General features: G+C 39.8%; 1 protein-coding gene across 2 annotated transcripts; it reads left to right on the top strand.

The window, feature by feature from the left end:
- Positions 1 to 1,096: 1,096 nt before the first annotated feature.
- On the top strand, positions 1,097 to 17,846 carry LOC140937701 (uncharacterized). 2 transcript variants are annotated; one of them, XM_073387266.1, is made up of 8 exons: positions 1,097 to 1,191; positions 2,372 to 2,423; positions 5,068 to 5,153; positions 5,999 to 6,082; positions 6,897 to 6,941; positions 10,477 to 12,164; positions 13,167 to 13,578; positions 15,053 to 17,846. In XM_073387266.1, the coding sequence occupies exons 6-8, from the start codon at positions 10,886 to 10,888 to the stop codon at positions 15,117 to 15,119; spliced, it is 1,758 nt and encodes a 585-aa protein (XP_073243367.1). In that variant the 5' UTR covers positions 1,097 to 1,191; positions 2,372 to 2,423; positions 5,068 to 5,153; positions 5,999 to 6,082; positions 6,897 to 6,941; positions 10,477 to 10,885; the 3' UTR covers positions 15,120 to 17,846. The 2 variants fall into 2 exon arrangements, with proteins under 2 accessions (XP_073243367.1, XP_073243368.1); XM_073387267.1 differs by lacking the exons at positions 1,097 to 1,191; positions 2,372 to 2,423; positions 5,068 to 5,153; positions 5,999 to 6,082 and having other exon boundaries at positions 6,806 to 6,941.
- Positions 17,847 to 27,032: the final 9,186 nt, after the last annotated feature.

Raw genomic sequence — 27,032 nt, forward strand, 5'->3', positions numbered from 1 at the left:
GGACAATTGCACGATGGCGTCATTTTACTACAACTACCAGAATCCTTGACTTTGTTGTTTTCTTGTACAAATTAAGGCTATTTTTCTTCAACCTCAGCGGGATTGACAAATTTAAATAACAAAGCAAAACCGAAATGAATTCTGGTAGTTGTAGTAAAATATCATCATTGTGCAATTGTCCTTTTGAAAAATGAGTTTTCTTTGCATGACGCGTACAAAAAGTCATTTTCATATCAATAGCTTTGCACCCTCGTTTTGAAACAGAGGCTTAACTGCGTATCCCCAATAAGGTCCCAGAAACTATTGCGGGACGCATTTCGCCTCTAGTTCCCTTCTCGTTTCTTAAGTGGCGAATTGCACTATTGGAATGGTTTTGACGCAGCCAAGTAATACAATGCCAACACAGTCTCGCGCTCATAACAAGCCCCGACTGGACAACAGAACGTTTTTATATGACGTCATGTGATTCAAGTCCCCTATATATGGTTGCGTTCGATTGGGAAATCCGGATTTAGATTTTGAAATCCGGAATCGAACGCAAAATCCGAAAATGGATTTCACCTCCGACAAATCCGTTCTCAGGGTGGATTTCAATTAAGAAATCCAAATCCGGATTTCGTGGATTTCCTTTTTACCATTCGATTGGGAAATCCGGAAAAGGATTTGAGAAACTATTCTCGTGAACGACGGTCTTCTTTTTGCAAATTATGCGTGCGCGTGCAAGAAACTGCTGTTCTTAAGGACAGTTTTTCATTTCCCAATCGAACGGTAAAAAGGAAATCAAAAAAAAATTCGCGTTTGATTACAAATCCGAAATCCGGATTTTAAAATCTAAATCCAGATTTCCAATCGAACGCACCCTTTGTGTCCCAGAACAATGAAACGATGGCCATTTTGGTGTACCGAACCATTCCTGTGGGAGATGAACATTTTGCCATTTAAAACTTTCTTTTGGTCCAATAAATTTCACCACGTGATTGAAAAGTGTTCGTCCCTTTGGGGGAGCCCCCTTTAGAAATTTGGAGGGGCTTTGCATCCAATCAGGGCACGGCAAATTTGGGAAAAGATTATTGTTATTGCAAAATGTCATAATAAAGAGTATTTGAATTGCGACAATCATCAGTAGGTAGAGAAGGAAGTGAACAACATCTTGAAATCTGAACGACATGGGTATCTTCTGCACTTAAACAGGTGAGACAATCTAGTTTTATGAACTTACTCTCTAAACTTATGGCTTACTGTTACTAATACGGCAGTTCAAGACTCACTCATTTGTTTTTAGAGTGAAGTGTCAACTTCCGGCCTCGCGTCAATTTTTCCACTTGGAAAAATGATTTTGATGATTATTAGCAGCAAATAACTGCAAAGATTTGTTAAGTAACGATCTTCGTTCCAGAAAACGGCATTCGCTTCGATCAACGCTACCCAAAACTTAGTGACCGTTTGGAGTTCCCAAAATAAATTGTAGTCACAAAACGGCGAACCAGATCACCTTCAGTCTCATAGAAGACCATCCAGTTGGATGTTTTTTACGTCCCCTTGACGTGTATCCAGGTTTATAAAAGGAACGTACAAGAACTGAAACTTGTTAACAGAGGGAAAAATACAAGTATTAAAAAAATACTATTTTGGCCGGCTTAACTATGTTTACAATGAGGGATTTTTCCCTGCCTCGACCTGCCTTTTTCATTCAAAACCGTGTCTGCCTATTTCAGTGATGTATTGTTCAGTTGTGTCTTGGGTCATGCATTAAGCTTTGAGTTCAGTTTGAAAAGGAATTTATCCTGCTGGCTTTGGACATAAAGATAGCCGGTCGGCTGCATTTATCGGACTGACTTCTATACTAGCTGTTCATACCTTTCTCTTAGAATTTATTTCTGAGCTATTCACCGTGTCGGTGCCCGTTATATTTATATCAAACGTTCTTGGAATTCTTTTTTGTCTATTAATGCACCCGACTGCTTTAGGCTATGCTTGAATGCGTAGTTGGGGGGGGGAGTACTCCATATAATGGCCTATACGGGAAGGTTCCGCCCGACAGGGGCATCTTTTTCAGGCTTCAGGTACAGTCATACCCCGTTAATTCCGAGCACTGAGGGGGCCATAGAAAGTGGGTTGGATTTAGAGAAAATGTAAGGGGCTTTCTTTCCCCAGGGACAAAGCAAACTGTCCGTAACAATGAAATGTAAAGCGGGGCTTGACTGTATATAAAAGGTAATGATTTCACCAGTTGAAGTATAGATGAAAGGGTAGGGAAATATGGCATTTCGATCTGTAAAAAGGCCCACAATTAAAAGGCTAACAAGATGCATTTTTTGGCTGCAAAAAAGTCGCGAAAACGTTCTGGTTTTGTGATGTATTCATATTTCAGAGACAGCGCATTTACTTTACTGTGCAGTTAAGAATGCAAAGTTCTAAACCAGGTATGTGAAGGGGGTACCATTTGTCAATAGAAGGTATACGAAAGAGGCACCTTTTCGGTCAAAATTGGTATATAAAAGGGTAAGGGGTTGGATCTCGGGGTTGAGCCTCCTGGTGTAAAACTTTCGTGAGTACCCCCCGGGCTCTGTAGCCGTCAACACTATTTAGGGTTGTTAAGGAAAAAGCTTCAGAACAATAGAAATTACTAGACCACAGAATCACAATATTTAACTATTTTTTCCACTGTTACCTGCTCAGGCAAGTTAAGGCATGGGTTAAAAGGCTAAAAGACCGACAGAGAATGCAAAGATCTTTTTAATGACGCAGAAGAATCCAAATAAAGGGTTCCACAAAGATATGATAAAATAAATCTCACTAAAATAGTTTTGGAAAATTCATCCCAAGCATCAGCCGATATTCCGTGAACCATGACGTCACAAAATCTGTTTTCTCAAACGGGGCAAGGCTGTTAAACTTGTTTTGGTAGAATAAACGGCGATCGATTATAGTTGGCTTTGGTGTTCGATACGATTTATGAAATGGCGCCCATCTTGGGGCACTGATACCCTGAGACTCGAGAAGACAAACTTCAGGCTAAAAATACATGTCATCAAATTGTCATCAAACTGTCTGGATTGCCAATTAGCCTTGCTGGGTTGATAAAAGTATTTTTATTAACAGTTATTATTAAAGTCTTTTATAAGTCACCTGACCTGTTTTGCTCTACTTAGGTATGCATGCAGGGCTATTTCATAATATCCAGGCCATAGGTAAAACACTGGTGCCTAAGAATATGGGCTGCTCTTTCATATCCTTTCCCCCGTTTTAATTTGAACATTTTGACCGTTAGCGATCATTTGCAGGTCACGTGACTAATATTTCAACAATGAATATGTCACAAATTGTTAAGGTTACCGAGCTAAAACTGTTTACCAAGTTTCATGACGACTGATCAAAACAATCCGTTTCAAATGCCACTTCGCCAAATTATGCAAATTATGAGGTAAACCATGCCTTAACATGCCTGAGTGATAATTTTCATAACAATCACATTAGTTTATGCGATTTGAAGGTTTTACCCTAGTTATCCGTTTGTTAGTAAGATAGGATAGGTTGCACTACTTGTATTCTGGTCCTTGTCATGGAATGTTCGCGTTGCTGCGAACAAAGGAAGTTCTTGGCTACTGATATTGGCCATGGCTTCCAGACTTGAATAGGTGAGGTCAGGGTAAAGGGAAAATGAAATCAATGGATAAATTGATGTTATTAGACATCGCACTGTCCTTCAACACCTCCTTCCGTTTAAAGAAGTTAAAGCAACAAATGCGGGTACAGAAATTGACTTGGCAAGTGTAAAAAAGAAAAGCATGCCTTACAGAACAAAAACTCACCCCTGGATATATCTAATTCACCGTTTGCTGACTGGGAAGTTTCTCAAATACCTTCTAATTACTCAAGCAGTTGAACTTATCTGCCAAACCAACAATGATGCAGCAGTTTTTGAAATGCATCATAATGACTTCTTTGCAAAAACGTTTCATAGTGGTGTTGAATTCTATTTTTTGTGGAGGTGACAGAGAACTAAGGCTGCAAAAAACTCTTATTATAAGGTCATCGACGCATTGATGTTCGGGGAAGTTTTTGATAGACAAACCTGTTCACAGAGTGTATTTATCTGCAAGGACAATGGTCGTCGTGGAGAGGGGACCAATCAGAGATCGAGTTGTACGATGAAATGTTTAATTATAATATTGCGTTTCTGTGAGTGATTCGCCCCATGTATACTTACTACGGTAAAACAGACAACGAAAACGTTGCGCATTTTACCACCCACATTTAAACCTGTCTCGCAACAAATCAGGTTGGTGCAAGTTGCGTGCATATTGGATTCTGATTGGAAAAAATTACGCGGGAGTCGCGCTATACGTGGGAGTTACGTCACTTGCTGCAAAACAAGTTTGCCTTGGGCCGGTAAAACGCGCAAATTGTACAGATTTTCTTGCAAAAAGTAGAACTACTCGCTACTTTCCGCAACCGGCAACAAGCTGATTTGTTGCAAGACAGATTTGATTCGTGGGCGGTAAAACAAGCAACATCTCTATAGTGTCTTTTCACATGACGTCACGGCGGCCACGGGTGTTCCAAAACAATGAAACGGCGGCCATGTTGGTGTCTCAAACCAATCCTGTGGACGTTGAACTTTTTTCTTATGCAAACGATTTCTTTTGTTTCAATAAATTTGCATGATGCTGACCACGTGAGTGAAAACGCTCTATTCAACTCGTTTTGCAGCAAAACAAATCGCACGTTTTCCCTGTTCGTTGTACCGTATCTTAATGTAATCCGGAATCCGGAATCCGGAATCCGAAATCCGGTATCCAGAACCGGAAACGTTTTTGCTTGTGGCTTTGGAATCAGAAACTCAGCATTAGGAATCTGGAATCCTGCTAAACTGGATTGAAATCCGGAATTCAAGTTCCACTGTCAAGTCATACGGAGTTATATAGAAAGTTTGAACAACCGGTGCCTCCTTTTAAATAGCACTGTTTGAAACTTGAAGGGAACGTTATCCCTAAAAAAGTTAAAAAGTTATTACTATTTTTGACCCACAGAATTACTTTCATAAACTAACTTTACTTTCCTCAGTGGAGAAGAACTCGTTATCTTCTTGATGCTTTGATTATCTGAGATAAGTGTGGTCGAAGGGATGGCTGACCAACCAAACATCACAGGTATTTAGAAGCTGCTACTGAATGCCTTTTTAAAGTTTAGAGAGGTTAAGCATCACGTTTACGTTAAAAGGAAAACGCGAATTTGTACCACGTGACCAAGTTTCCTCTTTACTTGTCGTTTACTGTTCATTATTTCTACACCTAAATTAGTAGTTTCACGCAGTTTTTTATCCATAAGAATTGTTTTGAGTTGTTTTTATCTGCTCATTTATTTTTCTATTTTGAGAAATTCTCAACTTGAATCTGACGTTTGCCGTTTGCTGTATGCGTGAAGCTTAAACTCTCTTTTATAATCCTAATGAACAGTGAAATTTTGATTTTCATTAAAATTAGTTTACAGCAGCTTCTCAGCCAAAACATAACAATCAGTGTGCAATTCAACGTAATATGATTGGGTGGCTTGCCTTTTTAAGATGAACATACATCATCATTATTATCAATCACCACCACCATCGTCAGCATCATCATCATCATCATCATCAGTACCAGCAGCAGCATGATCATCGCGATCGTCATCATCATCACTATTGCTATCGACAATTAACAACTACATTGCTTCCACGCCCGCACTGAGGCTTGTTAAGAATTAATCGCCTCCTCATAGTCGTATCTAATCTCTAAGGAAGCCAACTTAACGCTTTGACAGCGTCTAGGGTTCTCCTCAGGCATGCCATTTACAGGGTCTACTGTAGCCTCCCATGCAGACGTTCTTAGGGGTTCGTCACGCGTTCCTGCCCCACGTGGGGCACGAACGTCTGAGGAACCCCTAAGAACCTCTGCGGGGGAGGCTAGGTCGACTATTGACTGCAGTGCTTCATTATTCTGTGATTGATTCATCTAAACAGGACCAAGAAATGTAAGGGACCAGACGGAGGAGGCTACCAGTGTTTCTGTTGTCGGTTCACCGATCATGCAGGAGTGTGATCAAGGTATTTTAACAATAAAGTGGTTGAGTCAAACCGCGTTAATACGGACACTGGTGAGGTGTACGTGAAGCGGGTCATTTTTTATAAGTAAACTATACACCTTTTATTTGAACATAAAACTAAAGAAATAAAACAGGACATTAAAATCATAAAGTTAACCTCGAAAATGTCGTCATTTGCAGACTGCAGATGTTCATGAAAACACTCAAACGTCGCTCATCTATACATTACTTAATCAAAAACCGTTCTCTGCATAACTCCTCTGATACCAACATAGTCTGAAATTGACGTTTCCAATTCATCCTATACGGTGCACTGTAGCACTGGAAACATCGACATGTTGTCAACTGAGGGGGTTTTTTTAATCTCGAAAAAGGAAAGGTATATTACAGCACACAGTTGACAATGAAGTTTTCGCATTAGCGAGGTTGACATTCTAAGAGAATCTGTTGACTGCGCAAAAATAAGTGTGGGTTGAATTTAGAGAAATTTATTAGGGCTTTCGCTAGGGACAATGAAAACTGTCCTTAATAATGAGGTGTCCGTATTAAGCGGTTTCCGTCCGTAAAGCGGGGTTCGACTGTACTTTTTTAGCGCATGATTCCCGAGATTATTATTGTTATTATTATTATTGATTGTTTATTACAAGCCAATGATGCCAATAAGAAAGTCTGGTCTATGGCTTATTAAGTAGCTGATTTTAAATCTGGATGACCCAGATGATGGGTTCAGATTTCTAAAAAGATGGTTATACCTTCTATAGGATATTCTTTTAAGAGTTAAATTTCTCTCATATTGGTATTAAATTTTGACACAGCAGGGAATGGACCAGAAAACCTACCCAGAACAGAGTGCCTTACAGGTATAAAAGAAACATTAAACAATAAATTATATTCCGGGTATATGTTAAGTTTGTAGCTCTGATAAAAGGTTACAGCTAATTTAAAACAACCCTAATCCTTTAATAAACATTTGTTTGATCCCTATGAAGGATTATTGAGATTTAGGAGAGTGTTAGCCGAAGCCGAAGGTTGAGTTGATGATATTACCTCATGTCAATAACTGTTTTTATTATTTCCACTAAAACGTTTCTAATTTCATTTGTTCATAACATTTGCCAGTTCGGCAGTTTTAGGATAAACACTTGCGTTTTTTTGTAGATATTTCTCAAAAATAAAGTCGAGAATTTTCCGTGCAGGCAGCTTCTGTATATTGTTCCAATCATTTTCAGTCAGAGCATTCAGCATTTGAAATCTTTCAGCCAATTTGGTTTAGTTTTTGCTCTGCACTGCCAAAGCCACCACTTTCTGTTGAGTGACGTCATTCACCCAATAATTTTTCTATTAGTGGATAATTGACAAATCATTCCATATAGCAAAAACTTATCGACGAATTACGAATTAAACGAATTCCCAATTTGTTCCGCGCCTGCTCGTCAAATCACAAACTGAGAAGAATTTTGAATGAATGTTAATGGTTGGTGGTTGAGAGAGGAGAAATCTGTTATTATATAGCGCTAGCCAACTTAGCTCGGTAAAATCCGCCGTACGGAATAGATGGCGGCTGTACATTTTACCACAGTTCCTTTCGAACCTAACACGGCCAATTACACATAAAGCCATATTTGGGTGGGAGGGGTGGGGGGGGGGGGGGGGGGGCGGCGGGGCGAAATTCGTCCCTGTGATAGCAACATTGCCTATCCTAGGTTTGAAGTTTATAAAACTTTTCTGTGCGTTTTTATGAGCAATACAATATGTTGCCCAGTATCCGGACGGTACCAGTGTCCGGACACTTGAAACAAAAAATCAATTTTTGAGGCGCCCTTTTCAGCTCTCGGTAAACGAATCGAATGAAAGCTGAACATTTCAGCTTTAAGATGAAAGTTTTGGCGATTTGAAAGCTTGCGAAACAGTCGCAGAAGACGCCGTTCTGTTCAGGTGAATAAACTTTTCATGGCTAATATTTACGCTGTTTACTGCGCAGTAAAGTTAATGCTGCTCAGAAAAGGGAGGGTAGTGTGTGATATTTTCAAAGAAACTGTTTATTTTTAAAGTGAAGATACTTAAGGAAGTCAGGTTTTCAGAAAGTTTATCAATTCTTCTTGAAATTCGATTTGTTTGGAATAACGGAAGCCAGAAACATTCACTAAGTTTTGATGTCTTGTGCCCAGTATCCGGACAGTTTTTTCTTTGCTGTACAGAATCGATGAATTAGCTGTGTACATTCTCCGGATAAGATTTATTTCATATCAGTAACTATAATTAAAGCTTAGGATATATGATATAGTCGTAAAATGTAACTCTACTCAACTCCGTATGGAAATTTTCTTCACTCATTCAGAGGCGACTTGATTTCGTGTGCGCCGCTTGTTTCGCGTGACTGCATTTTCTCTATATTACTGAAAGAGGGGCACCCAACGAGAATATAGTTCAAAAGCACTTAAACATAGCATTGTTAAACGTATTTTAGTATTTAAACGGTAGATATAGGCATATTTTCTTCCCCTAAAAATTTTTAATCTGTTCGGATTTCCTAGCTAAAAGTCTAGTGATCCGAAAATTATAGGGATCAAAACTTACCTTTTCGAAAATTTCAGCCAGAAAAAAGGCTCCCGAAAATTCTAGGTGACTTTTTTAGGGTAACAATCCGTTAAAAATAGGCAATTATACCATTTTTTAAGATGTTCGAAAATCCTAGGAGAGGCAGGCAAGAAAGAAATTTTACAACAAATGTTTCGAAAATTCTAGATCTCAAATCGTCTTCCGAACAGATATTCTTCCGAAAATTGTCGTTGGGTGCCCCTGCTGAAAGCGTCCGAGTTGAACCTGGAATTCTCATACTTTCCCCAGTTGGGACTGCTATAGAATGGGGTTGCAATGGTCTAAAAAAATGTCACAAAGGGATTGAGAGATGTGAAAGAAGGAGGAATTAGTACTAGAAAAGAAGGCTTATTTGTGGGGACTGAGCATGAAGAAATCAACACTGCAGGTCAGACTAAATTAAAATAGGAGAGTGACCTTTGACCGTCGAGTTAAGGTCCCTTCCCCAAGCTTTTCTTTAAATAAAAAATGAAGAAAGAAAGTCGTTTGCAGATTGGCTAATTGAGCTTGCAAACTGCGGCTTCGGTATGTCCACGGATGCCTTCCTTAAACTAGTGGAAAAGTTGCTAGACAAAGAAGTGAGAAATTATACCATTTTTAAAACAGCCGCTCGCGTTCCCCACCATACCCCAGTCATTTGTTATGTTTTATTTCACGATGCTAGGTTATATTTTCGGAATCGATTGCCAGACTACTTTGCAAGTGCAAGAGAAGCTTATAAGTCGCTTGCCTGTCGAAATTTATGTACAATTACGTTATTATTGTTGTGTCCGGATACTGGCCGGGCAACATAGGAGCTCTGCAAAGATATTAATTTCGCAATGGAAACAAAGGCAAAAAAGTTAAACTGTCTTTCGTCATATTAAGGACTAGATAGATTTTCTCTGGGCCAAATTTCAGAGCTCTTGGGATTAACAAAGGAAAGTTATTGCAATTTTAAACTGAAGTGTCCGGATACTGGGCAACATACTGTATTGTGGTTTTCACGCGCTAAGAACTGTGGGTAAATGTACCAGTCGCCATCTTTTTAGGTATGGTTTGTCACCGTTAGGTCAAATAGCACTATTAATAGTAGCAGCAGCTAGCGTAGCAGTTGTTTCCGTTGAGGCAAGCGGCAGAAAAGAGACGCTTTTTGCTCCTTTTGGCCCAATGCCCTCGCGCGTCTTTCGCGCCTGCCATATTCGACTGCTTCGCATACTATATTACACAGTAATTTTCAAGGAGTTATAATAACTCCTCTAGTGGGGTCAATTTAACTCCTTACAGTGGAGTTATTTTTTGGCGGAGTTATTTTAACTCCAAACAGGAACTCTTTTTCAGGAGTAAAAATCACCTCAGATATTGAGTTAAAATACCCCCCCCCCCATCCCCCCCCAAAGCGAGTTATCCTGTACGTAAAATTTTTACTCCACTTTCAGAGTTAAAGTAACTCCAAAAAGAGTAAAAACAACCAATGTAAGGAGTAAAAATAATCCCATTTTCGGCGTTATTTTATCTCCAGACTGGGAGTCAAAAGAACTTTTATTCAGGAGTAAAAATGACCCCAAATTTGGAGTTAAATTAGGAGTTAAAGTAACCCCATAAAAGGGGTTATCCTGTACCTAAAATTTTACTCCATTTTAGGAGTTATAATAACTTATAATAAATTACTGTGTAATACATGATCTATTTATAGTCACTTAAGAGCTCTACCAGTATCGTTTTTCGTTAATTTACCGTTTAGTTAATGCATGTAAAGTAAATCTTGAGAAATTGCGTCAGACTATATACAGCAAGAATACGTAATTTGTTTTACAGGCGCTTGTAGATATTTGTCCCATCTTCCGCGTCCTAAACGAAAGTTTGTTAATCGCAAGCAAGAAATTGAAGACATTAAGAAACATCTTCTCCTACACCCAGAAAACGACTGCAGTTGTGTCTTGGTACACGGTGCTGTTGGGATGGGAAAAACAGCCACAGCTGTTAAAACGGCAAACGAGATTCGAGATAATGACGATAACACTGCTGTCGTCTACATCAACTGCTGTGTTGTCAATTCATGTGATGATCTTGCGGCGAAGATTTCCCAGCAAATCTATCATTTTCCTTTGAATGAGTCAACTGCAGAAGTTAAAAGGAGGCTAATAAGTGAGAAAGATCTCCTCGTCATATTGCTGCTGGACAATTTTCAATACTTAGAGCCCTGGATCGCAATGACGAAGCCAACATGAATCCGGAGATAACAAGGATTGACCAAACAGAAGGGTTTAAAGTTAAAAAGTTCATCACAGAAATCATCACAGCCTCGACCAACGTCAAGCTGCTCGTTACCTCATCTGTGCTCGCGTGTTTTCCAGAAACATGTCAACAGACAGTAAGGCTGCATCCGTTAGAGGAGAGTGCATCATTTGAGCTTCTGAAGAACACCTTTAACCATCAGCTGGACGAAGAAATTGCTTACAAAATAGCCGGATTTTGTGATGGTATTCCGCTCGCCCTTATTTCCTTGGCTTCTTGGCAAGACCATCCACCCGATCTTGTGCAAATGATGACCAACGCCAACCCAAAGGACAAATTCAAGAAATTTATAACAATTCCTAAAGCTGATACAAGTAAGAAAATAGACTTGTGCCTTGACGCTTGCTTTTACAGACTTGACCAGGATCTACGACACACTCTTATTTGTCTTTCGCTGTTTAAAGGACATTTTACCATGTCAACAGCTAAAGAAGTCTTCTGTTCAGAGGGGTTAGAAGGCCGCATTTTGGAATTGGCTAGTCGATCTTTCTTAGAAAGGAACATATTAGGCCCTACAGCTCCGTGCTGGTACAGTCTTCTTGGAGTCCAAAAACTCTACTGCCAAAACAAGGCCCAAGAAGAAGGTGCAAAACAAGAATACGAGAACGGCCGAAAGCGTTTTATCGACCACTTTCTCTCTCTTCTTGAAGAGGTTTTCAAGAGGTTCCTGAGCAAAAGCGCTTTTGAAGCTTGCGATATGTTTCGTCAGGAAGTGGAAAACATCATGCAACTTCTCGGCTTGTTCAAGAGTGACGCCATGGACGACGAACAAAGACTAAGGTGTATTGATGTGTTCAACAAAGCAGCTGAGTTACTTGCAAAGATGATGGGGGAGAAGCGATTTAACGCGGTTTTTAATATGCTGAAAGACAAGTGCCTACAGTTGCAAGATGAAAAAAGGTTAAGTGATTGTCTTACTTCACTAGGGATAAAAGAGGCATTCAGTTGTTTCTTTTCCCCTCATCTGTCCCTTGAAGCTGGAGAGAGAGCTAAAGATTACTTTATGGAAGCCGATAGAATCCAGAGTGACCTTCCAATTAATACCGGTAATAGCAGAGCCCAGTGCCTTGCCAAATATGGCCGTTGTGTCTCTATAGATGGCGAATTTGGCAAAGGAAAGAAGATGATTGAAAAAGCAATCGATATTCGTAAGGGGCATGGCGAAGAGGATAGCGTCATGTTAGCTGCAACATACAACGACTTAGCAGGTGAGCCTAAGTTCTTCCTGCACCCAGGGAGTCCTAGACATCGTATCCAGGGTCCTCTCCCTTCCGCCCTCGAGAAAGAAGGGTGAAGAAATGGTATCTTAGATAAGGAGGGGATCCAGAGCACTGAAGGAAAGTTAGCTTATGAACAGGCTTTCTGTTTGGGAAAAGTGTGAAAACGTCGTGAGGAGAGGGAAGGGAAAGGGTGAGAGCCTGTAGAGAAACACTTTCCCCGAACAGAGAGCCTGTTCACAGGCTAAAGGAAAGTTAAAAGCCTGAGGCACAAGGCGTTAAGTTCTTTCCTAGATCCGTCCCTAGGGATGGTTGATCCCAGCGGCTGGCTATCTTACCGTGCAGGCTTTGTCCAAATAAAGAGAATCGAACTAAACTTTAACATGAAGTTTCAAACTCAGTGTGATTCTCGATTTCCTGTGTCTCCTAGCCTGAAACCATTTTAGCCTAAATTTCATTTTAACCTTCTACAGATACAAACCACGAGCCCATGACCCGGATTGAGCAACTTCCATATGTACTCGTGTCACGTCGTTTCGGCACGGACCAATTTATTTTTTGAACGATTTTGGTGCGAATTTATATTCCCACAAACCAGTAAGCAAACCCTACAGACCTGAAAACTTTATTATTGACCTTTTAATGACATTTAGTATTCTTTTTTTATTCTCATACTTTGAATGCGCTCATAGACGGAGCGGACCTTCCACTTTCGCGGGAAAACTTAAGTGTATCTCAACACAAACCGGTTCGTGAAAACGCCACCCCCCACCACCCCCCTCCCCCCCCCCCCTTACAGGCATAGGCGTAGCTAAAGGCTTTGCTCGCTTCAGGTTATGCCAAAGGCTCCTATACAAACTCGTTACATATTTTCATGATTTTCATGTTGATAATGCCATGGTAATGTGTTACGTTAATTGGAATAACTTTTTTGAAAAACCTACAAGAACAATAAATCCGGGGACGAAACTGTGAATTTTTCCTGTGTTCTAGTTGTCCTCTCCCTGGAAGCGGCACATCATCAAAAACATCAACAAGAACGAGAACGAGAACGAGAACGAGCCAATGCACTTTTCCGAGAAGCCGTAAAATTCAGAACAAGTGAAACGCTTCCAATATACAGAGAAAAGCTGGGCGATCATCCTTTTACAGCTACCATCCTAAATAACTTGTCCAAAGACTACCGTGCTCTGGAAGAGTTCGAAGACGCTAAAAGGTGTTCAGAGGAAGCGCTGAAAATTCGGCGGGACTTCCTTAGGGAGCACACAGAAACAGCTTTATCTCTATTTGAGGTTGCAATGGTTCTTAAGGAAACGAACGAGTTACAAGCAGCGAAAACTAACCTTGAGCAGTGTTTAGCCATGCAGAAGAAGGTGCTGGATGAGAAACACAAGGATCTTGAAAGGTAATCAGGAGTGAGTGTAATTGACTCGACAATGCCAGCACACGCAGGGTTGGGTGGGAGGAATTGATACACTCCCCCCCACCCCCCCCCTCCCCCCCCCAAAAGAGAAAACTAGTCGAACTTGCCAGCTGGGCTCTCTCTCTTGGGCGCAGGTACCATATCTTGAGGTAAAATGAACGTATCGTCAACCTCAGGTTTGTTAGCCAGATCACTATTTCGAGGTACCGACGTAAAAAAAGGGCTATGTAACGTTTTTCTAACCATTTCCCTTCACTGTGTCAAGTAGTAACTTGTGTGAAAATAAGCTTATTGAAGTCATTTGTTACTTTTCCCTTGCGCGAATATTTTTTTGTACTTGCCCCCCCCCCCCCCCCCCCATAAGTTTTCTAATGGTCTGTCCCTTAGCTCATTCTCTCTTGGTTAAGAAAAAATATCGAGATGTCTTGTTGCAAAAAGCTCTAATACAAGAAAGACTTATGAAAATGGACCTCGCTTTTGAGTCTATTTCCAGTCAAACAACAGTTTCCGTAGGTACAAATGAATTTTATCAGTAAGCAGAACCGTCATGGGTGGATCCAGGATTATTGAAGGGAACGTGGCTAGTGTAGATGGGTCACCAAATTTTTCATCAATTAAAATTTTCTTACGGCAAGTCCGGCAAAAGTTGCAAATCAAGGCCGAACTGGAAACCTGTAACATTGGAAACTGTAGCGAAGCCACAAAATAAGGAAAAGAAAGACCCAAAACAGGAAACTTCACAAAGCCTCAAGCGTTTCTTCCAGAAAAAGTTAGGTAGAATGCTTCAGCGCCACTGACCCCAAAGAACAAATCAAAATGGCAGAGGCAATAAAACAAGTGTTAGCGGAAAAGAACTCAGTAGAGCTCCTGTCACGTACGTTTTAGAGATGTCTTAGCTCGACTTAAGGGGGATGGGGGGGGAAGGGGGGGTTAGCCACCAAACCAACCCGTGGTCCCATTTTTAACCTATTACCCCGTGCAGCAGTGGGTTTCCTGGAAGGAGCCACTCCTGTTTCCTGTGTGCACGAACCATTTTTCTGACGCGTACGTTGGAAAGTGGATGCAACAATGAAAACGAACCAAAGTAGTCTAACCATGTTGAGTAGTGCCTTAAATGCAACGAAAACGAAACGAGCTATTTGAGGTTGTGATAAGTCACAGATGACTACTTGAAAAAACTGGGCGAGAATTTCAAGTAGCTCTGTAAATGGTTCAGAACCTTGCCAAAAATTTTAATCGTTTTCTCTTTCCCCGTGTGCTATGGGGGCCGTCCGGCTAAGAGACTGAAATGGCGCTTCGTAATTTTACAATTATAATTCTCGTGCTATTGATGGGGATGTATTAGACAACCCTCTGCTATTGCCCCTTTTTTCTTAGCTGTGTCATGAATGATACCTTAAAATTTTTGCCGTTTTCTTTGTGATCGCCTTTTACAGTAAAGTTTTCTTTTTTACAGTACCAAGAAAGAACTGGAAGAAGTGTGTAAGCGCCTCAAGGATCGATATCAGGAGAGGAAAACATGATGATGATGATGATGGAATGAAAAGTAGCCTTTCTCAAGCAATTTAAAAATTTGCTTTGAATGCAATTCAAACGAGGTCATTTCATTGCTGAATGGTCTTCCGTAGCTAGCCAGTAATTTGAAAGTTTTGGGGTGTGTGCCACTTTAAAATATCTAAAAACAAATTATAACAGTTTTTTTTTCATATAAGAACACGCACTGAAAAACTTTGGTGCATGTACAGAACATCGGTTGCCAGTAGTTACTAATGAAGGGGGTTCCCGCGTAGCGTTTGTGTGTGACTGTTAAAAGTGGGAAGGTGGTAAGTTAAACGCTGATAACCTGACTGCAAATAAAACTCCGACATTTCGGCAATGCTGCCTTCATCAGGGAAAATATTTTCCCTGATGAAGGCACCATTGCCGAAACCTCGGAGTTTTATTTGCAATTATCAGCGTTTAACTTACCACACCTTCCCACTTCTGTCAGTAGTTACTGTCAATGCCTTTCTATAAGTGTGCTTCTGGTGTGCAGAGAACGTGGATTTCATTCCGATCAACATCAAAGAATCATTGAATATAGGCCGTGATGGTAACTTTGTAAATAAATATAGACCTGGAACCTAACCCAGTTGTTCAGAAGGTGGATTACGCCAAAATAGCATTAGATAAATTCCTTTTCTGTAGCCGCCGCCACGTGTGAATCAATCCCTTTACGTTATTTATCAGTTATATTATTCATTTCTGCTTGCCTGCTTAAGTATAATCGCTTACTGTATTTAACCGAACATTGTATTTCTACCGAGGGAAGGACTGACAAGAAAGCCATTATCAAGGTTTAAACTCCCAGTTTCCAATATTTAGTTTGGTTTATTGTAAGTGTTTGGACACTAATTCACACAATTTAGTTGGTTGATGTAACGAAACTGCCTCTTTTCGGTTCTCGACTCGGTAACTCATTTAAAGGAAATATTTAACCTAGGTCAGTGATGGGAAACATCTCGCGAAATATTACATATATATTCTTCTAGGCCATTTCCAAAGCCGTTTTTGTAAGTCGAGTTAGGACAATTATCGTTTGGAAACCACGCACTAAATTTGAGGACAAGGTAGCTGATCACACCTCTGGTTTATGATCCTGATCCTGAACTCTCGATTCTAGAATCCGTTCCGGATGAAGGGTTTTGGAAATGGCCATCTTTTCTATGTTGGGGTAAAAACAAAAAACAAAATAGTTGAATACACGGTTTATTCTTGGAACTTTGAAAGCTAGTTTTTTCCACTATGTACTATTAAGCTTTGCAGTTACCTAGAATAACACCAAGGTGGGATCGGTTCTTGTACCGAAATCTACTTTATTATTACTAAGGAAAACTGCTTTCCGTAATTGGTGTTTTCAGCTGTGGAAGGGATTATGAATCAATTTTTCCAACAAATCTCGTTTGTTCAAGGCCGATATTTTTTCGCATTTGTACGCCTAAAACTCGAATAATAACCAGTTTCTCCAACTCATTAAAACTTAGGTTTGGCCACACGCCTTGACACCTTTTGGTTTCTTTGTTCCAAGTTGAACCAGTTCCAAGCGGATTTCACTCACTTTACTAACTTTAAAAGTAAAATCTGTTTCGATAGAATCTCGGAAAAACTTAATACCTTACTGACCACACTGAACGATTTCAATTCTTGCAAAAGAATTCGATCATGAAGGTATTACTAGTTTTGCAAAATTTTTACAGTAGCAGCTGGAAACAGTTCAATTACGGTTTCTTTTGATCCTATACTTGTATACTTGTAAACACTCATAAACACCTATTTTCTGTATATGAATCCTATTGATCTTGTTTAATAGGACGGGAGCTTCTCAGCCCTTGAATGTGGACTAGTCAGGTTGAAATCATACTGTTTGACCCCTAGGTATTAGGGTGCATTTCCACTATCGCCTAGTTTTCACGTACTTTACATGCGTAAATAAACTAGAGTAACGTAAAAGTTAAACCTAGCTCACTCAACTTTTACGTTTACGTGCGGCCTTTATACGTTTTCATTCACACGCGTGCGCACGTGAAAACTACGTCTCAATAACCTTGCGGAAATGGAAGGCAGTATTAATGCCATAGGAACACAGGCAAGTACCGAAGGATGAAAAACAAACTATTAGGCAGGAAAATAAGCAGTTGAATTAATGGTAAATAAATGAATAATAGTCCCTGAAATTTAGGACCAGAGTGCGCCATTTTAAAAACACTTTTGTCGAGAAGTCACTGTAGGGTTGCAACTTAATTCAGCTGTTAATTTATACTAAAAAAATCCCAACTTTTTCTTGTTCAGGTTTTCAGGCTTTGCGTCTGGCATTTCATGCACGCCACATTGACCTCTTAAGACTACGGTATTAAAGAATATAAAGGATCACAGTATATATAGTACTATATACAGAAGACCTATTTTTACTATGACATGCCTAAAACGTGTGGCAGCTAAAATCTAAATTCGCCTGCGCATGACTGAGCCAAGAACTGAGAATTTTCCCGACTTTTTCCTTATGTTGAAGAACTGTTGGTTTCTCCTCATCGTAGCAGCCCTGAAGTTATAATTTGAACATGTATAGCGCTAAAACCTACCATTCTTTAGTTTTCGGTGTTGTTATATATCTTTACCATTATTTTGTCGAGTGCCGCACAGGGCATGCACATGTTGTATGTAGTCTGCATATATTTAATAGTCTCTTGGAATTGTACATAGTATTGATTAAACTCTGTGTGACCGTTTACTTTTGACACAGTCAAACCGCCCGAGTCCATCAGGGGGACACTCCTCCATTACCATACGGACACTCCCTACCCCCTCCCTACCCCCCCCCCCCCCCCCATTAAACGGACCCATTTGTAATAAGGAAACTTTACTTGGGTGTCAGTATTTATAAGCTTTGACTCTACTCGGGAGCACGAGGGAAAATTTAGTTGGGGGCCGTGCGCTAGGGCCTTGAAGACCCTATCCTGTCTCAGACCAAAGAACAGACAGGAAGTGAAAAAAGATGTGTCTTATTTCAGTACTCATGTTATTATAACAACTGTTATGTCGTCGCATATACAAAAACTAACTAGTTTTGGTGTAGCTAGAAAGATATAAAGCATGCACCTAGTGGGTACAGATAACCTCTTCTGAGACTAAAAAGACCAAAACTGGAAACCCATCACAGACCTGGAGGGTAAAAAATGGAACCCCAACCAGTAGCAAACACTTGTAGGACGTTTTAAGGTAGTCGGGTCGACGATAGAGTTCACACTTGATGCCTGGGCACGCTGCCCGAGTACTGTACTCGCATGGCACTGATGTGAACACACCCTTTTTTAGGGACGGACCATTAGAAAAGTGATTGGGGGGAGGGGGGTGGGGTGGGGAAAAAAACAAAAAAAAATTCATGCAAGGGAAAATGTCAAGAAAAAAATTCATGCAAAGAAGAAGGTGAAGAAAAAAAATTCATGCAGAAGGAAGGTCCAATTGTGACTTTTTCAGAAAGTCTGAGTTTCAGAAATCAACAATATTACCAGGCACAATATGAATAACCAAAGCCACACCCAACCTACCGCTAAATGAGAGAAAAGCTATCACAGAGCTAAAAAACAGCTCTGAAATAAACGTCAAGAAAGCGGATAAAGGTACTACTACAGTCATAATGAGCAAACTAGATAAAACACAACAGGGGCAGACCCTATTAGACGATGGAAACAACTACACACCCCTCGAAGACCCCATGGCGGGGGCAACTTCCAAAAAGTGAAACAAATAGTCGAAAAACTACATCAGGGAAGTTTTATTGACGAAATGACTGTTAAATGGTTATCACAGACACCTAACCCACTCAGCCATACCTGTCTTCTACACTCTCACAAAGATTCATAAGCCAACTCCTGTTGGCCGACCTATAGTGGCAGGAAACGACGGATCCACCGAACGAATATCATCATTCGTTGATAGCCTACTTGAGCCTATAGCTAAGTCACAAAATTCCTATCTCAAGGACACAAATGACTGTGTTAACTTCATGGAAAAGAGAAACCTCCCAGAGGACGCTTTCCTAGTCTCCTTAGACGTTGCTAGTCTGTACACAAATATCCCACAGGAAGAGGGAATAGACACAGTATGCAAGCATACCAGACTTTCTACGGGGAAAACACCCCTTTCCCCACCCAATCCCTCAGAAGAATCCTTAAACTTATTCTTCAAGAGAACTCATTTGAATTTAACGGCAAAAACTATCTCCAAACACACGGAACCGCAATGGGTACAAAGATGGCAGTCGCCTTTGCCAACATTTTTATGTCGGCATTAGAGACAGAAATACTGAACCTCAGCAAAACTAAACCTCTTGAGTGGAAAAGACACATTGATGATATTTTCTCATTATGGAGAACTGATAGAAAGGAGATAGATGAATTCATTGCTCTTGCAAACAGGCATCACCCTTCAATTAAATTTACGGCTGAAATATCTGATAAAGAGATTAACTTTCTGGATACAACTGTTTACAAAGGCGAGAGATTTCATAACCTAGGAATCCTTGACATCCGCACACATTTTAAACCTACAGAGACTTTTCAATACACGCATTTCTCTTCCTGTAACCCTCACGGGGTCAGAAAAGGTCTCATAAAGGGCGAAACCCTTAGACTTCTGAAAACTAACTCCTCGGCTAAATCCTTCTATGAGAACATCTACAACTTCAAAAAACGCCTTCGCGCTAGAGGTTACCCTCACAATCTCATAGAAAAAAATCACCTCTGAGGTTGAATTTACCGAACGGAAGTCAGCTTTACAAAAGAGCAATGAAGTACGAAAGAAAATTCTGCCTTTCGTTACCACGTACCATGAGTCGTGTTTGGCCTGTCAACACCTTTCACCATTTTCGAAAAGATTGTCCATTAAAGTGGCCTGTATCCTTTGATCTGTTGTGTGTGTAGAATAATTTATAAAGCACAAAAACATAGATAATGAATCAAGATTTCACTGTTAAAAAAAGCAATATTTGTCTGAAAAAAAATTCGTGCAGAGGGGTTAACCTGAAAAAAAAAAATTCCTGCACAAGCAGTGAGCGAAAAAAAAAAAAAAATCGTGCAGGCTGAAAATTCCCCACCCCCCCCCCCCCTACCATCACTTTTCTAATGGACCGTCCCCTGAGTAGAAAGCATCAGGTCCCAGTGCGCAGACCGTTTTTGTTAGTTCTAGGGCAGTGCACTACATTGTACTGGCTGCTAAGCTCTTGTTTCAGAATGACATCTGACAGGGAGAAACGGAGTAACTATGTACACAGTTACATATCGATTACTCAAGGTGTGAACATAAAACGATTTTGTGCCGGTACCCAGGCACTAGTTCCCGGGCGTCAAGTGTGGACAGCAAGTATTAGGTGACGGTACTTAACTAGAACGCTTAAATTTGTTACATTTTTGTTTTATCACCAAATCATCAGTTTTATGTCAGCTCTAAAGAACAGCAAATACACATTTTAAGGCAACGACAAAAGGCAACACCAAATTCTTCATCCCTATAAACTTAGTTACCAAATTTTCGTAGAAATTCTAATCAAAATTCGTGACGTGTTTGAAACAATAAAAGATGATCGTTTGATTGGTGTGTATTAATGGAGTGTACCGTTTATGGTGTGTAATGTTTTCATGCGTTTTCATGCGATATCTTTCCCTTTCAGTGACCACTCCAATGAACTTAACTTTCTAAACTTAACGTTAACTTATATAAACGTATTGTTGTCATGAAAACTGAGTTGGCTGAGTTTAAGCTTAAATCCAGGGTTAATTGCTGTAACAACCCATATGTCCCAAGCCAAAGGACAGTTATTTTAGCACAAAAGTGAGGGTTAGTTACCATATGACAACTTACCAATATACCCTCTGCGATTTGTTGGATGGGCGTTCAAATTAATGCAAACTCCAGCGCTAGTTACCATGACAACTGACATGCCCTGTGTACATTTAACCTAGGATGAAAACAAACCCAGGGTGAGGTCAAGAATACTTTATACAAGTAGTGTAATACATTTACAATCAAAGCTATTGTTTTAGACTTTTAAAAGCTACACTTGCATGCTACAATTTTGAAAGTTTCATGGAATTGAACCCTGGCTTTGAACAACTTGGGCCCTGTTTAACGTAAGGTAAACCTGAGGAGCTAAGCTTCATATAACTTAATTGTTCCAGTCATCCTCCCTGTACTCCCTTCATTTGAAGCTTTCCCCCCCCCCCCCCCCCCCCACTAATTCCCACCATAATTTGTGCAAGATAGTTTCATGCTTTGTAGTTTTATACCTCTCATGGTATTTAGATTTCCAGCAAGAGTATGTCAAACAGAATAGAAAACTCTCTCTCTGGATGGGGTGCCACGAGGATCTAATTGCTAATGAAATAATAGATGAATGACCCAACAGCACCCTTGTCCCCAGCCTGAGATCATGCCCTCTTCCTATCTCCTCACTCCTTGTGGCTAGGGGCGTTTCACCAAGAGGGACGTTTGTGCCTTAACAGCAGAAGTTCCATACTGATGACGTAAATCAATGTTGACATAATTAACCCGGTAGTCATGAGGCTGCAAATGTAAATTTGTTCGATTTTATGTTTCTCCTGGTCAATTAAAGTAAAATTTTGTGTTCTTCTGTTAATGACTAAAGCTCCAAAGAAAAATATATTACACGAATATTAACTCTTTTGCAGTAGATTCAGTGGCACCCAACGAGAATATAGTTCAAAACCACTTAAACAAAGCAGTGCTGAACGTATTTTAGGCAAATTTATTCCCTAAAAATTTTTCATCTGTTCAGATTTCCTAGCTGAAAGTCGAGTGATGCGAAAATTATAGGGATCAAAACTTACCTTTTCGAAAATTTCAGCCAGAAAAAAGGCTCCCGAAAATTCTAGGTGACCTTTTTAGGGTAAAAACCCTTTAAAAATGGGCAATTATACCATTTGTCAGATGTTCGAAAATCCTAGGAGAGGCAGGCAAGCAAGAAATTTTACAACAAATGTTCCGAAAATTCTAGATCTCAAATCGTCTTCCGAACAGATCTTTTCCAAAAATTGTCGTTGGGTGCCCCTGTAGATTCATCACGTTTACCATTGACCTTTGTACATTTTTGTCCGTTGTCTGTCGGTCATCAACAAAAGCTAAGACAATATAACTACTATGTTGACCGATCAGAGCTCCTGACCAGATTCTGAACAGATTGTCCTCATCACTATGGAATTTCCTTAGCAGTGAGGAGCGAGGAGAACGGCTGTTTTCGTAGACTGCAGTTGACCCTGTCCCTAGATATAGCAGGTATTTTTTTAAAGACTTGTGAAAGTAAAGGTTTCTCTGAGCCTCGTGGCACCAACTTTGGTTACTAAATTGATTAAAAATTCAACTTTCAAAATTTCTGAATCAGTTGAAAATTTATGAACAGGGTGCATTTCTTTGGAAGAATCCAGGTTGAGATCTTTGATCTCAGGTCGTTTGGAAGTGTTATGTAAAAGAAATGATACTCATAAAAATAAAGCTTCTGTAAACATTCTTTTTGTCATTCAAATGTGCCTGCAAAAACATTTAATGTGGGCCTCCTACTCTATTTTATTTTGCAGAAAAGTCAGTTGCCATTTTTACCGTTTATCGATCCAGTTTTAAAGTTATGCATATATTGTGAATCCAGTGGTAGATCCAGGGGAGGGCCCCCCCCTTATTGTTACACTAAACTGTTGCACAAAGGACTGAAAAAAATTTTTTGGACACCCCCCCCCCCCCCCCCTCTGCTTATCTCATGATCTGGATGACCAGGCTCCTCCCTTATCTGAAGGTCTGGATCTGCCACTTGGAATCTATGCTTTTTGGATTCAAAATTCCAGATTTGAATATTCTTGGCAAAGAAATGCACCCTAAGATTTAACCCTTTAATCCCAATAGTGACCAACAACAATCTTCTCCTAACAATGTCAATACATGATTAAGAAAAAAAGTTATGAGAATTATTAATAAAATGATCTCTTTAGGGAAACTGCTTTAATCTTCAAATGAATTATCTCAGCTTATTCTTTAAGGAAATGTACAGAATGTATGGATGTCAGTCCAAGGAATTTGTATGTTGATATTGAGTCTCAAAGGGCTAATTATTGACCCCTTCATTTGGATTAATCCTATCATGCAAAAAGCGGTGTGCAACAAATGCAGACTGCAGACTTGCAGCTGGCAGGTTAACAAGGTAAACATTATTGTAAACATTAATGTTTACCTCGTTTACCTGCCAGTTAGACCTCAGTTTCTTTAGCTTGTATATTTTTATTTTTAGAAAAATTGCCACCACAGTTGTATTAGATAAAGATGAAAATTTGTTATGATCAGGGTTGCAACGGCATCGGAGTTGTCATAGCAACGAAATGACGCTATTACCTATTTTACTTGCAGCAGTGTATCTCGGCACTGAGAACTGTTCTTCCAAAATCGTTCACGGGAGCTTTTTCTTCCAATAGCAACCTCGATGTTCGTGAAGTTTAAGCGAAATCTGTAATAGCGTTATTGAGATATTTTGGGATGAAGTTTTTATGATTAGAAACACAGCAAAAAATGGACAATATTGTTGTTTGGCCGTTATCTGTAGAAAATGAAGCGCTTTTGACATGCAATTTCACCTGATAGTAGTTTGAATCTTTTTAAAAACGTGTGTGAAGGATCACGGAGATAGCTCCAGCCGATTGCTAGAAAGAAGGGTTTTATTAGTATGTATCGAAGCGCTCTTTTTAGCGGTTTTGTAAACATTTTGGTCGTCTTCAAAAAATTAGCGAATAATTTTTAAACCGCTTCCGTAAGTTGCATGGAAGCGAGGCCTAAGGGCCCTCACACTTAAAATGGCGACGTAACAACAAGATTCTTGTAAGCAAAATAAGACAAGTGCTGCACCCACATAACATAATCGAAGTGAAAATCGGCCTGATCTCACCTATATACCAAAAAAGTTTCATCAGATCCTGAAGCAAGTAGAAGATGGGAAAAAGGAATATTGTTGTTCAGAGTATTTCGTACCAAACGACTACAGAATTAGTCTCGCCGGACATAGAAAGGTCGACTTAAAAACAGGAGGCATCCGTTGCTGTTTCTGCTTCGTCTTCAGCCTAATCAAATGTTAAAGAATAACGGGGACATAAGGAAAAGTATCCCATGAGAAAAAAAAGGTCAGAAGAATCGTCATTGAGTGATAAAGTACAAGCTGTTAATTTATAGGTCTTCCAGCGATCGAACAAATTGTTGAAGCGAAACGTTTAGAAGTGGAAATCCTTTAAAAAGGATTAAGGAAGAAGCAGTAGTTTTTCACGTTTGGTCTGGAACGCGTTTTGTAAAACCGAGATGATATTCATTTAGTCTACACTGGGTTTCGAGATTATGAAACTTTACTTTACGTTTAGCGTTTTGGAAGTATTATAGAACCAAGCGTTTCCCGTCTAACGTATTATAGCAGTGTGAGAGATGTCACTCAAGTGAATACTGACGACGTTTTCGAAAAAATAAATACACCTGGAAAAAATTTTTTCAAATTTTTACTTTTGGGGGGAAGGAAATGGATATAAGGTATAATATCACACACAATTAATAGTTAGTGTGCAAACATTAAATTTGTTACAGGTTGTGACATGACAGATTATAATAAGGAATTGTTCACATGTAGGATCAGAGTGAATAAAAGACCTGTGCTAACAATAACCCAAGCCGACTTGCTTGATTTACAAAAACTATCTTAACTTGAGGTCATACCACAGGCCAAACTTGAGCCTGGGGTATGCTAATTCTGGTAAAATGTATTGGTCAAAAAAGTTCTAAAGGTGTACTAAAGGTGTGTGATGACATAACGATCTGGTCGAGCGGAACCAATTGTACAGATATTCAAAACACTCTTAATAATAGTCTAGACAAGGCCAACAGTTGGTTTAAATTGAACAGGATGATACCAAACACAAAGAAGACCAAACACCTGCTAATTGGTTCTGTTCAAAAGTTAATCCATAGCAGCGAGACAATGGAAATTTATATCGATAACATCAAATTAGAGGAAGCGGCAGGGGAAAAGCTGCTCGGAGTTGTCATTGACTCAAACCTTTCATGGAACTTACACATTGACTATTTGATTAAAAAATTAAACTCTAGAGTATGTCTCCTTAAAAGAGCAAAGATTTATTTAACCTTTGCTTGCAGGAAAATGTTATATAATTGCTTGATAAGCTTTAAGGCCATGATTGACCGCTAATGTTCCACTATTCATCTACTTGGAATTCCCCATTTTCTTGACTAAGAAGTGCAGGGAACGTCATTCTCGCATTGATTTTTCATTTCATTGTTCCATGACATTTCATCCAATTTCCATTTAACTGCCAAGACATGGCAACTGCAGCCGCTCCTACCAGCGGGACATAATAAATCATACGCGGCTAGTCATAAGTTTGGGTTTTCCAACTGGGTTAACAATCCTACGTGCTTTATATTTGACACAATATTTTTTGTAGGAGGAACAACAAAAAGCCATGGCCTAACGTAAACAACGTCGTTATCAACGGGTTTAGATACTTCATGATCAAGATCATGTACAACATTTCCGCAATTGCATGCGTAGAGAGAGATTTTTTCAGTAATCTTGCCGCAATCCTTACGGTGACCTAGGGTATCGGTCAGTGACACTGGAGATGGGCCTGGTGAAGCCTTTGCCTGGATCAGGATCATAACCTTTATCTCTATTTTCAGACATAACATTAAGGTTCTTGTCTCTGTGGGCCGGGAAACAAATGAATTTATCGTATCTATCGGTCGGTTTGTAAAGTTATAAAATCATTTCACCTTAAACTTAACTTTCGTAAAGGACTTTCTTGTTACCGCCTTGGTTTATTCTTCTACATTTTTATCAGAATTTTACCTGGTTTACTTTTAACCTGCAAATTTTTAAGCTCCCGTTCTTTTTTCGGGTGTCAATTTGACCACTTCAATATTTACTTGCTAGGTCTTGAAACTTTTTTCGACAACCATTTGTTTTTACCGCCAGGCGCCGCAAAGGCCGAAGGGCCCTTAGGCCTCGCTTCCATGCAACTTCCGGTTTTTTCCTGAATCGGCGTATTCACGATAACGTCATTTTACTACAACTACCAGAATCCTTGAGTTTGTTGTTTTCTTGTGCAAGTTAAGGCTATTTTTCTTTAATCCTCAGCGGGATTGACAAATTTAAATAACAAAGCAAAACCTAAATGAATTCTGGTAGTTGTAGTAAAATATCGTCATTATGCAATTGTCCTTTTGAAAAATGAGTTTTCTTTGCATGACGCGTACAAAAAGTCATTTTCATATCAATAGCTTTGCACCCTCGTTTTGAAACAGAGGCTTAACTGCGTATCCCCAATAAGATCCCAGAAACTATTGCGGGACGCATTTCGGCTCCAGTTTCCTTCTCGTTTCTTAAGTGGCGAATTGCACTATTGGAGTGGTTTTGACGCAGCCAGGTAATACAATGCCAACACAGTCTCACGCTCATAACAAGCCCCGACTGGCCAACAGAACGTTTTCATATGACGTCATGTGATTCAAGTCCCCTATATATGGTTGCGTTCGATTGGGAAATCCGGAATCGAACGCAAAATCCGAAAATGGATTTCACCTTCGACAAATCCGTCCTCAGGGTGGATTTCAATTAAGAAATCCAAATCCGGATTTCATGGATTTCCCTTTTACCATTCGATTGGGAAATCCGGAAAAGGATTTGCAAAACTATTCTAGTGAACGGCGGTCTTCTTTTTGCTAATTATGCGTGCGCGTGCAAGAAACCGCTGTTCTTAAGGACAGTTGTTCATTTCCCAATCGAACAGGCTAAAGGAAATCCAAAAACAGATATCTCAGCGTTTAAATCCGTTTTCGGATTTCGCGTTCGA

Source organism: Porites lutea, chromosome 5 (assembly GCF_958299795.1).
Source record: "Porites lutea chromosome 5, jaPorLute2.1, whole genome shotgun sequence".
NCBI classification, from domain to species: Eukaryota; Metazoa; Cnidaria; class Anthozoa; order Scleractinia; family Poritidae; genus Porites; species Porites lutea.

What these genes read in the sequence shown, in the direction of transcription:
- LOC140937701 (XM_073387266.1), top strand. Translation starts at nt 10,886, where the DNA reads ATGAATCCGGAGATAACAAGGATTGACCAAACAGAAGGGTTTAAAGTT. An exon ending in AACATACAACGACTTAGCAG is followed by an intron (nt 12,165 to 13,166) that starts GTGAGCCTAAGT and finishes CCTGTGTTCTAG; the next exon opens with TTGTCCTCTCCCTGGAAGCG. An exon ending in AAACACAAGGATCTTGAAAG is followed by an intron (nt 13,579 to 15,052) that starts GTAATCAGGAGT and finishes TCTTTTTTACAG; the next exon opens with TACCAAGAAAGAACTGGAAG.